The 12,046-nt window shown below is 50.5% G+C and overlaps 1 protein-coding gene and 1 long non-coding RNA gene across 7 annotated transcripts in view; one reads left to right on the top strand and one right to left on the bottom strand.

Annotated features, from left to right (window-relative positions):
* Positions 1 to 12,046, bottom strand: part of PAMR1 (peptidase domain containing associated with muscle regeneration 1) — a 157,179-nt gene that overhangs the window by 70,841 nt on the left and 74,292 nt on the right. Inside the window, exon 1 of one of the 6 annotated variants that reach the window (XM_038563034.1) lies at positions 2,208 to 2,231. The exons of 4 other annotated variants lie outside the window; for them this stretch is intronic. Coding sequence is in view for 1 of the 2 variants with exons in the window: in XM_038563028.1 (XP_038418956.1) it covers positions 1,374 to 1,449 (76 nt within the window). In the remaining variant the exon portion in view is untranslated. Of the gene's footprint in view, positions 1 to 1,373; positions 1,531 to 2,207; positions 2,232 to 12,046 lie in introns of those variants that run through there. One more of the 6 variants, XM_038563028.1, reaches the window with a different exon arrangement.
* LOC111090938 lies at positions 1,274 to 2,983 on the top strand. Its single transcript, XR_005373359.1, has 3 exons — positions 1,274 to 1,453; positions 2,172 to 2,291; positions 2,396 to 2,983. It is a non-coding gene; the product is annotated as an uncharacterized LOC111090938 (long non-coding RNA).

The raw sequence follows: 12,046 nt of genomic DNA, 5'->3' as shown, positions 1-12,046 counted from the left end.
CCCTGGGTGAGCATCTGTGTTTACCTATTATCAGGCCCCTCCTGGGCTCCTTCTTCCTTCGTTATTTCTTGTCTCTGGGCCCCTCTAGATGCCATGGAGGCAAAACTCAGATGAAACACTCCAGCTTAAAAGCAGATCACTTGGGAGAGAGAGGAGGATTTCACTTGGGGCCAGTAGGCCATCGGTAGATGGAAAGTATTGACCAAAATGGGTTTGTTGGGGTTTATTTTAACCCGTGTGTCTTGGCTTCTTGTTTATCATGAGGGATGTGCCTACGGTCGAGTCCCCCGTCCGTACAGCAGGCTACTGACTGTCTGCCCCCACCACCCTACGTACCCTGTTCCGATTCTTGGACCCTCACTAGCTAGCTACCTGCAGCAACAGAGCACCCACCTCTCACGTAGAACACAGGTGGCAGGTAGCCAGCGAGGGGACAGGTAGCCAGTGAGGGGACAGGTAACCAGCACAGAAGGCAAATAGCAAGTGCTCACACACCCCTGCTCCTACCAAAGCTGCCCTGTTTTGTCACATCTGCACGTATCAGCCTGTCCTTCCTTCACGAGGGCTCACCCATGTCCTGACACCCTGCCCCACTGGAGCCGCCTAAGGACAGATGCTCTTAAGAAGTCCCTGCTTCCTTGCCTGCCAGAAAGCAGTGACAAGCCAAGCCTGCCACCCGCTCACCGGGTCAGGAGCACACACACCCCCACCCCCCCCCCCCCCCCCCCCCCCCCCCCCCCCACCCACCCCCCCGCCCCAGAGCTCTGGGTTGCATTTCGGCCTCACAAACCCCCGGAGGGGGAGCCCATCTGACTTGGGGGTTGCGGCTCAGAAAATGACAGCAGAAAAACACACATGCCAGAGCTCTTTCTAAACAAACGCTGTGTGTCCCCCAAACGACTTGCACTTTCCGCCTTGGCTTTCCCCGCCTTCCCCTCCTTGTCTGGGACTATGTGCTGGGGGGGCGGGGGGGGACTCTCCCAAGCTGGGGCTCCGTCCTGAGGGGTGTGATGAGCCTCACTGCATCAAGGACATTCACCCCGGGGGACTCGCCTGCTGCAAGCCTTGCTGGGGATTGGCTTCTCTGCTGACCCGCTCTCTCCGGGGCACCCTTCTGCCTTTCGCCGGCGGGAGTGGGGGGGGCCGGTGCACGGACCCCCCAGGTGCTCCGAGGCTTTACAGAGCTCAGAGGAAGCCCAGCCCAGGGCACTGCAGCCGCCCCCCCGCCCCCCAGGCAGCTCCGACCCGCGAGCGGGGATGGTAAAGGGTGTGGAGGGTGTCCCGGTTGGGGAGGGCCGCGCGCCTGCCCCCGGCCAAGCCCCCCCCATCCCGTGGGGCTCCCCGGGGAGGGCCCCCCATGCTACTCACGGTACCTCTGGGCAAGGACGAGATGAGGAGGAGCTGCAGGAAAGCGAGCCCCAGCTGCGTCCAGCAGCCCAGCTCCATCATCGCGGTGGGGGCGCGACCGCGGCGGGGGGGAGGCAAGGGACCCCCTGGGGGACCCGGGAGGCCAGGCACCTGGGGGCGCTGGGGGACCCGGGGGGCTGGGGGACCCCGGGGGTTGGGGCGAGGGCGGGGGGGGCCGGGGGAGCGAGGGACCCCGGGGGTGCGCGGGGACCCTGGTGGGGGCCGGGGGACCCGGGAGGAGGAGGGACCCCGGGGAGGGGGGCAGCCGAGGGACCCGGGAGGGGGAGGGGCCCCGGGGGTGCGGGGGGGCCTGGCGGGGGGCTCGGGACCCCGGGGGCTCGGGCCGGGCCCGGCTGCGCTCACAGCGACCTCCGCGCGCCCCGGCCGAGCGGGCGCTGGGCTCCCAGCTCTCCGGGCTCTCCCATCCTCCGGCAGGGGAACCACCTTCAGCCCGAGCGACGTCAGCCCAAACCTCTCCTCGCGCCGCCTTAACCCTTGGGGGCCCGGAGGTGTGGCCGCGCGGGAGGCCCGGGGCTGGAAGGGGAGGGGACGCAGCCCCGGGGTGGGTTGGGGGTGGGGGACCCGGATGGGGGTAGGCGGGGCCGTTCAGGTGCGCCCGCAAGCCCCGCCCCCAGGCCTGCCCCAAGGTTCCCTCGGAGTCTGATGAGGAGCCTGCCTGGTGGGGCGGGGGGCGCCCAAGGGGGGAAAGTCGCCGACCCTCCTCCCCTTTCCACCTCTAACCCCGAGGTCTCCTCCCCCCTCAGCATCTGCTCCAGGTGATCACAATTTGGACATCTTACCCTTCGCACCTGTAGGGCATCTTCCCGCGAGGCCCCCTGGGTGCGTTCAGCAGCGTGACCAGATCCTGCCCACCTGCCGCCCAGGTATGAGGCTCAGGGATGAAGCACACACAAGACACTGCCTCCCTTGTGGCAGCGGCAGTCTAGGCTTAGGGATAGCAAACGGATCCTTTTTTTTTTTTTTTAAGATTTTATTTATTTATCCATGAGAGACACAGAAAGAGAGAGGCAGAGACACAGGCAGAGGGAGAAGCAGGCTCCATGCAGGGAGCCCGACGTGGGACTCGATCCGGGACTCCAGGATCATGCCCCAGGCCACAGGCAGGTGCCAAACTGCTGAGCCACCCAGGCGACCCGCAAACGGATCCTTGAATAAGGAGCAAGAAGGCTTTGCAAGATAAGAGCTAATTTTTTTAAAATCAATTTCTTGGTGCCAGGCATCTACATCCCCTACATGTATCATCAACTCATTTATTCCTCATGATAAACCTATCGTCTCCATTTTATGGATGGGGAAATGGAGTCCTTGAGCATTCAATAGTTCATCCAAGGTCTCACTGTGGGTAAGTGGTGGAGCCAAGGTTTGAACCCGAGCCCAAGGGCTATAGATCTAGCCACCACGCTCTACCACCGCTTAGGACGCTCTGAATATGGCATTTGACCTCACATACATGTACAATAGATGGTATTGTCCGCATCGTATGAATGCAGAAACCGAGACTCCAAGATAAAGTGACTTGCTCAAACTGGGTGTTATTCTGTATGTTGGCAAATTGAACACCAATAAAAAATAAATTTATTATTAAAAAAAAAAGTGACTTGCTCAAGGTTACTCAGCCGGAAGGGTCAGAGCAGGATTCAGACCTGGATCTAACCCAGGGAAGTGCCAGGGCTTCAGGCCATGCTTGGTCCCAGTTTGTACTGTCAGATGAAGAGCAAAAGTCGGGAGAGTGGGAGGTTTACCCAAACTAGGGAGGCTTCATCTGGAGCCCGAGAGGGAGGCAGGATCTCAATCCAGGGATGGGTGTGGCGAGGCCTTTCTAGGAGGAAGGACTGGCTTTGGCCAGTGCCCCTGGGAAATGAGGAGTATTTACCTGCACATATTCAATTGTGTATTTTTCCTTGTCCCCAAAGGATCCATGGCAATGTATGCCATTAAAATGCATTTTGAAGTTTTGATAAAAATAGAAGTACCAGAACAAAAGCCAATTCAAGCGCATAGACAATATGTGTAGTCTGGGTGTGGCAGAGAGCAGGAAAAGAGGAAGCAAGTGGCTAGGGTGTTTGGATTTTATTCTGTAGCATGTGAGGGGCTCTGGCTACTTAGGAGCAGGGGATGCTGGGCCCAAAGCAAAGCTCTAGGAAGAAAAGTCGCTTTGGCATCCAGACCGAGGGATGGGGGAGGCCAAGACTGTTGACAGAGGGTCAACAGTAAGCAATGGGATGAAAGGGGACATGATGGGAGAAACTTAAGGAAAGTAGAAGCCCCCAGGGCTCAGGACAGACTGGCCAGGCAGGGGCCTGGCACAGGCACTCCTCTCAGAGAGAAATTCCTAAATCCCAGCCACACCGCTGAGGCCCATTGCAGCGAAGTGGCTGGAAGCAAGAACTCAGCAGAGACCTCTGTTCAAAACCTTGACTCACCACCTTCTGACTATCTGACTGTGAGAAGACCATATAAAATACATGCTGACTCTCCCTCCAGTTCCTGGCACAGAGCCCCCGACACACTGGTATCTCATGGGTGATAAGAGTGTCTTTTGTCCTAACAAGGTGACTCTGGGTGGGCTCCTGGTTGGGGGCTGGTCATTAGAAAGACCAAGCCATTAGAAGCTTGCAAGTTTCAGCCCCACTCGCCATTCTCTTGAGAAGGGAAAAAGGCTGAAAGTGGAATTAATGGTGAGTAATGCCTCCATGAGGAAGCCTCCATAAAAATCCTAATAGTATAAGGTTTAGAGAGCTTCCCGGTTGGGGAATGCATCCATGTACCAGTGCGATGATGCACCCCAACTCCACGGGGGTAGAAGCTTGGGACCCTCTCAGACCTCCCCCACGGATCTCTTCATCATTTGTATCTTTTATTATATTGTTTAATAACTGGTAAATGTAAGAGTTGCCCTGAGTTCTGTGAGCCCTTCAAGCAAGTCACTGAATCCAAGAGGGAGGAAGTCATGGCACCCTCCATATTGTAGCCAAATGGGACGGGAATTGTAGGTAACTTGGGGACCTAGTACTTGGAGTTGGTGTCTGAAATGGGGAGGGCAGCCTCGTGGAACTGAGCCCCTGACCTGTGGGATGTGATGCTCTCTCCAGGTAGTGTCAGAATTGAGTACAATTATAGGACACTCCGCTGATGCTAAAGACTTTCTTGGTGGGGGAAAACACACACACACACACACACACACACACACACATACCCGGTATCAGAAGTGCCCAAAGTGAGTGGGGTAGAAGTATGAGAGTGTGGGATACACCCAGAAGGAAGGGCAGGGGTTTGGGGGTTTTTTCCCCAATACAATGACCTAAACTAAGCTAACTAACTCTCTGAATCTCAGTTTTCTCATCTGTAAAATGGAAATAATCATGAAACTTGGAGACAGGAGAATTTAAGGATCCTATGTCCATAATAGAGCCTTTAGCACATTGCCTAGCTCATACCAAATGCTCAATATTTTTATCTGTATTATGGGCCTGAGTCTGACACTAATGAAATCCTATAGTATGGACTCCAGTCCTCACCCTCAACTTCCCTATCCAGGCAAAATCTGATTAAAACAAGTGCCAAGAATAGCCTTTAAAAGGCGAGGAAATACCAAAGGGCAGCATATCTAAGGGGTGGAGACCAGAGGGGAGGTTCACTTTGTTGCTGGTCAAGCAGCCATAGTCCTTTGGTGATGGGACTGGGGAGGAGGTGACTTTGTTTCCAAATAACTATAGGTATTAGGGCCTCTCAGGATCTGTTTCTACCATCAGCAGACAGTACCATTTCCTTCTTCCCTCATCACCAACACCCCTACACACACACACACACACACACTCGACCACTTACCAATGCAGATCACTGAGCAGCAACTGTACCCAGGGTGGGACTTTGAGTGATGAGCCTGAATAAGTCTCTAGTGCCAGGTCTTTGCTCCTCCAGGCTTAGGAAACTGGAAACAGGCCCTCGATCCTCTTTCTGGAATGCCCACAATAGTAATTTCTCCCTGCTGATTTGTTGTCTAATTTGGGTTTGTGAATAGCCTAGGGCTACAGAGTCTGGAAAGGAATTCTCAAAAGGAGGCAGGACATATTTCTCTGGGAAACTCAAAAGCCCGGATCCAATATTACCTTGGTGAACTTCACAATAAACCCAAATTCACAGAGGGAGGGGGAAGCCCTGGCTACAACACAGAAAAGTGTGCCCAAAGCCATAGGGCCCAACACAAATTTCAGTTTTTCTACACAAGTTTAGTTTCCTCTCTTCCCATTATATTCAACTCAGTTTTTCATATCGATAGGGTTCAGATTGTTCTAAAGCAGGCGTTCTTAACCTGGATCCCTCTAGGGAGTGAGTTTTTGGAAGGTCTTTAAACTTCCCCCAAATTATATGCAAAATTATGAATTCAATTTTTGGAGTAGGAGAGTCATAGCCTTCTTCAAAGTCTCAAGAGGATCTGCAAACTCCCAACTTATTTAGAATCAGTGGTATTCATAAGTTAACATTGGAAAGTTGACGAAATATTTGTTGGATTTGGGGAAAGTGGTTTTGTATGCACACTTGTTTTGTCTAGGCGACAAACTGCACAGGGGATATTTGAAGGGCCAGCTCTCCCTGTGACTCCCCCCCCCCCCCCCAATTTCTACCTTAAAAGTACTTGCTTTGGGCCACACTGCCTACTGGTGAATCCAGCTGGAGCCCTTAGTACCCAACTACACCTGGGCAGGTTGTTTCCCCCAGGATGGTCTTAGTTTCCTCATCTGTTAAGTGGGAAGAATAATGAAACCTGCCCACCCCCCAGGGTTGGAGTAAAGCACTCAGAACAGCACCTAAATACACCAAGCACTCAGTAAACATTAGCTATTTTTATTACAGTGAGCTCCCCCTCCTGCCCTTATCTTGGACACCCACTTCAGGCAGAAATAAATCACCAGAAAGGGGTGGGTGAAAGAAAGCAAAGTGCCATGCTGAGAAGTAGGGAATGATACCTGGAATTAAGAATTATCTACTTCTAATCCGCACTCGGAAGTCAACAATTGGGTGTAATAGATGGAGTCAAGCCACTCATTTAATTACAAGTCACAATACCCACTCATTTTCACTTGAAAGGATGAGGCACTCTAGCAAAACCTGTCCCTTTCTCTGTATCACCGGGGAGGCTGGCTGCATACGAATACACAGGAAGAAACAGCAGTGAAGGGGAGTTTGGGAATGCCAGGGGCTCCCATCTCCAAGCTCAGATGGGTCTCCGAGCAACAGCCCAACGGCGGGAAAGCCAGAGGAGAGAATGCTAGGGGGGCAGCCTCTGCAACCCTGTGGCAAATATCCCAGGCTCACCGGTAATTAAGTTTGGTTTTCATCAGCGGCACAAAACATAGAGTTCAAGTCAACCCAGGCCGGGGTGGAGAGGGGTAGGTCTGTGGGGAAGACAAAGGGCCTTTCCAATGGAGCCTGCTGGAACTTGCCCACCATGGAAGTCTCCAGGCCTGACGACTCCCGGCTGCTCCCCTACACAAGGAGCGATGATGTTCTGCGTCCAGCTCTGGCAGGGCTCCACTCCCTTCCCACTGGGAGCCAGGCTGGGGGTAGGTGCATCTGTGGTTCCTTCTTTGGCCACGTCCTTCCTCCTCTAAGTCATTCTTCATGCAAACTGCTGAAAGCCGGGGAGCTTCCCTTCTTTGTAATCAAAGTCCTCTTGAATCATTTGGGAAAACCTGTTCTTGACTTCCACCTGTGTATTTATAAACTAATTTTTTTTAATGTTGTCTGAACAACTGAATTGTGCAACTGAATTGCAACTGAATTGCAAAGCTTTCTAAAGAACACTGGCAGAGATTCTGACCACAAGGGCGCCTGGGTGGCTCAGTTGGTCAAGTGACAGAATCTTGATTTCAGCTCAGGTCAAGATCCTGGGGGTGGAGGATGGAGCCCGCATCTGGCTCTGCTCACAGGGAAGTCTGCTTTGGGATATGTTCCCTCTGCCCCTGCCCCCATTCTTCCTGGCTCTCTGGCTCTCTCTAAAAATGAATAAATAAATCTTAAAAAAATAAAAATTCTGACCACACACTGATGGGGGCACTTGGCGGGATGAGCATTGGGTGTTATGCTATATGTTGGCAAATTGAACTCCAATAAAAAAATTCAAAAAAAAAGAAATTGAAAAAAAAAATTCTGACCACAGTCCGAGTGGCTAGCTCAAGAGTTCTGTAATGTTGAGCCATTTTGAGTGGGGAAGGGGAACAAAAGTAGAATAACTCCAGGGGAAGGCAACAGGGCAGGGTCCTGTGGCACAAAAAAGGCAGTGTAGTCAATAGAGCCCAGGATGAATCAAGGCTCCACTACCTAGCGGCTAGGCTAGGTGAACCTGGGCAAGTTCTCTGGCCCCTCTGAGCCTCAGGTTTCTCTCATCAGTGAGAAAGGAGGGAACAGTTACCTTATAATTTAGGTGAGAAAATAAAAATGAGGCTGTCCTACATAATGGTAGCTCCATCACTACCACCACCATAACTATGTATGGACAGCTAATCTTAAGAATTTTCAAAAGCAAAATCCTCCAGATGTTTAACTGGAATTAAAGAGCTATCATTTTCCTCAGGTCTCGTGATGTAAGTCGGGTTATGTTCCTAAATTAATTTGAAATAAATTCACGTCTGAAAAATATATTGCCTTGTGCATTTATGCTTCTAGTCGGAGACCTAGGAACAGAGGCTGCACTTGTTTGAAGACAAGTTGGGAGGCCTGTCCTGAATGGAGCCTGTCCAGGTATTAAAGGAAGATTTATTCTGACACTTGTTGAAGACGGCGAGGAAGCCTTTACTCAAGAGGCCACTGCAGAAGGAGCCTGGCAGTAGGGGAGAGACTGGGCTCAACTCTGCATACAACAAGGAAAAGTCTGGATATAGAGTCAAGGAACAGGGTAGGGATCAGTGGATGGAAAATAACCAAGGGAAACTCAGAGCGGGGAAAGGGAAAAAATTCTCACTGAAGGCACGCCAGGCTGATCAGATATCAACCATGGGAGATTCTCAGTAAGCAGGGATTCTTGCTCTTGAGGATAAAGCCCAAGGATGGGGTCTAGTGGCGAAAAAAAGAAAGTTTTGTTAAGGAGAGAGTCTTTGTCAGGTGACCCAGTAAAAACCCCAGGGTTGGGAGGGTGGTCCTTGCATCGAATGTCTGGTTCAATTTTGCTGCATTGTTCACTGGAATAAAAAGGACTTATTTGTAAAGTAACTTGACTTCTTCCAAAGAAGGAAGCAAAGGAGAAAGCACAAAAACTTACCAGATAAAAAACATTTGCTCATTTATCCAGCTCAATTTATTGCATGTCTGCTATGTGCCAGTCATCATTTCAGGCCCTTGGAATATGGCTCTGACCAAAACCCATGTGGTCCCTTACCTTGTGGATTTATACACCAGAGAGCAGTGAGACACTGAGCAAATGTGAAGAGCAACGTGTGTGAGGATGGAACATTCTAGGAGCATGTAACTGGATGGAGCAGAGAGGAATCTTGTCTGAGGGTCAGAAAAGTTTCCCTGAGGAAATGACATTGAGCTTCCAACATGAAGAAAAACGGAGGTTGGAAGGGGAGAGGATAAGGGCCCAAGAGGACCACGTAATAAGGAGGCTAGAGGTGCTGGGCGGACTTGAAAACCATGAACTTTAGTCTACGGGTAATGGGAACCAGTTTGAGGACCAGTGATGGGATCAGATTTGTAAATCAGACTCTGCTCTCTCTGTCTACATCCTGCACCAGCAGGAGATGTCAGAGGCACCGTCAACCGATGGAGTCCATGATTCTCATGTACATGAGAATAATGCGAGGGAGCAGTCGAAGATGACTTCCAGGTGATGACCACATCGACGTGGGGGCGTGCTAGAGGAGCCCCCCATTCTCTCAGAGAAGCTCTGAGAGACGCCAGTGGCCAGGCTGTGTTGAGCAGCCCCCTGGAGAGACTCCCATGGAAAGGTACCGAAACTTCCTGGCAACAGTGGTGTCAGTGAGCTTGGAAGCGGACTCTGCAGCCCTCCAGGTGGCTGAGCCCCAACCAGCAACCTGACTGCAACCTCCTGAGAGCCCTCCCAGCCAGAACCACCCTGATAAGCTGCTCCCAGACTCGTGACCCTCAGACACTGGACGAGACAATAAATCGTGTCGTTTGAAGCTGCTAAATTTGTTACACAGCCATCAGTTACTAATATAAGAGGTTTCTGAATTAGGCAGCCTGTATGTCCTGCTACACCTGCAGCCAAAGGGAAACTGCTGGCCAGCCTGAGCTTAAAACAGTGAGAAATGTCCACCGAATGAAACCATCACAGAGGCTTTCAGCTGCACAGAACAACAAACCCAACACACGTGGCTTAGACAATAAGACATTTTATGACCTTGTAGAGCAATAAGTTCCACAGGCGGGGTGGCTTTGGTGTTATTTAATTCTGTGGCTCAACAACAATGTTAAATACCCAGGTCTGAATCACCAGATGATACATATGGCATGCCAGCATTTATATAAAGCCCTAGAACATATAAAAATAGCATATATTGTTCATGAATACAAATGCATCTCATTAAACTGTGAGAACATACATAGAAGTGACATACACTACCTTCTAGATAGCTGAAAATGAAGGGAGTCACAAAATATGGAGTTTGCAATGTTAAAAAATAGAGGAAGTGAAGGACAAATCTGAAGTAAGTGAAGCAGAATGTTAACATCGGTTTATCTTTGGGGAGAATCCATAGGTACGTTATTTTCTGAAAGTTTTTTCTATGTTTGAATTGTTGATAAGAATACCTCTATTTTATAGTGCTATGAAAAAGGAGTGATAGGGAGATGTAAGAGGGCGACCCAGGAAAATATTTTCTGGTGGACAGAGAAGACAAGCATTTACTCTGCAATCTAGGGGATTGAATGTGTTGGGCACCTTCTAGGCAACAGGGATACCTGGTGAGCAAGACAGAATGATTTCTGTTTTAAATATTTTTTTTAATTTTTTTTTAATTTTTATTTATTTATGATAGTCACACAGAGAGAAAGAGAGAGAGGCAGAGACACAGGCAGAGGGAGAAGCAGGCTCCATGCACTAGGAGCCCGATGTGGGATTCGATCCCGGGTCTCCAGAATCGCGCCCTGGGCCAAAGGCAGGCACCAAACCGCTGCGCCACCCAGGGATCCCAGAATGATTTCTGTTTTAATGGAGCTTTTATACAACTGGGCAAAGACATAAGCAATAAAGATGGAAATATCAGAGGGCGGGAGTACCATGCTGGCAACGAAACAAAGAAGTATGGTAGAGTGACTGTGGAAAGAACCTTAGTTTGTGGGATCAGACCAAGCCTCCCTGAGAAGGTGACATTTCCACCAAGCCCAAACCAAGTGCCATGGGATTGTCTGAGGAAAGGGCATGCCAAGCAGAGGGGCCAGCTGGTGCAAAGGCCCTGAGTAGGGATGAGCTTCGAGTGCTTGAGGAATCCAGAGAAAGCCAGGGTAGCTTGTACACAAGTACACAAGACGGGGCATGAAAGGGGCCAGGAGAAAATGCTGGGATGATCAAGTGAAGCTTGATAACAATGTCACATTACCCTCTGGGCATCAAAAATCCTTTGAGAATTTAATGAAAATCTGTAAGTCCTAGGAAAATATACACATGTTGATTCTTGCTTACAATCTTGGGACATGTGTGGGCCCTCTGAAGCTCACCCCAAAATGACCTAACTCTAGCATTTGAATTGAAGCCATGCTATATTCCCAGACGGCCTTGGGTCCATGAGGCTACGGGATCCAGCCACTTCTCCCCAGTGCACGATTTCTCTACAGGTAATATTTGCACTAGCGCTCCCTCCTGGGCTGGCCAAAAAGGCCCGAGAGCTGTGTCCGTCTGTGGCGTCATCCAGGTCCTACCCAAGTAAGCTGCATCGTACTCCATCATCCTTCGTTTCCCCTTGCCTTGCAGTGTCAGACCCGCAGAATGGGCTAAGGCTCTCCCTGCCTACTCTGCGCTCCCCTCACCCATTTATTTTTCACAGGCCTTACCACCCATCATTTATCTTGCACTTTTAACTCTGCTTGGTATCTGCTTCTTAGAGAACCAACGAACACAACTGGTACCAGGAATGATGGATCAAAAAGAAGAGGTGGTAAAGTGGGGCACAGGTTCTGAATCATTCACTGCACAGCTGGCCAGGAAGACTGCATTCCAAATGCTATTTGGGGCAGAGATAATTCCTGGCATAAGGTGGCAATTGCTAAAAATTTCACAGGTGGTTATTTAAAAGAACATCCTGGTGGAGGAGAAGGCCTTGGCTTGGATGATGATTCAGGCCTTTAAACATTATGGGGGAATAACATGTTTAAGGACAAAGGAAATAGCTGGTTACTGAGCTGAACTGAGGCCCTACAGAGGGATAAGGAGAAACTAAGGGCAGTTAACAGACTTAAAAACTCCATATGAAAGACAGAGGTCCACCTTGGTAGTTCCTGTAGGGGAGTGGACACAGCTGAGGAGCAAACTCAGGTTCTGATATTTATAATCACCAAGCTTCAAAGAGAGCTGACTGCTCAGTTGAAGCAGATCCACCATGCTAACTAACATCACTGCCCAGGCTAGAAAAACGTGAACTCTTGAACATGACATTGAGTC

Source organism: Canis lupus, chromosome 18 (genome assembly GCF_011100685.1).
Source record: "Canis lupus familiaris isolate Mischka breed German Shepherd chromosome 18, alternate assembly UU_Cfam_GSD_1.0, whole genome shotgun sequence".
Taxonomy (NCBI): Eukaryota; Metazoa; Chordata; class Mammalia; order Carnivora; family Canidae; genus Canis; species Canis lupus.
The sequence above is the reverse complement of the archived record's forward strand: the minus strand, read 5'-3'. Positions and strand labels throughout refer to the sequence as shown.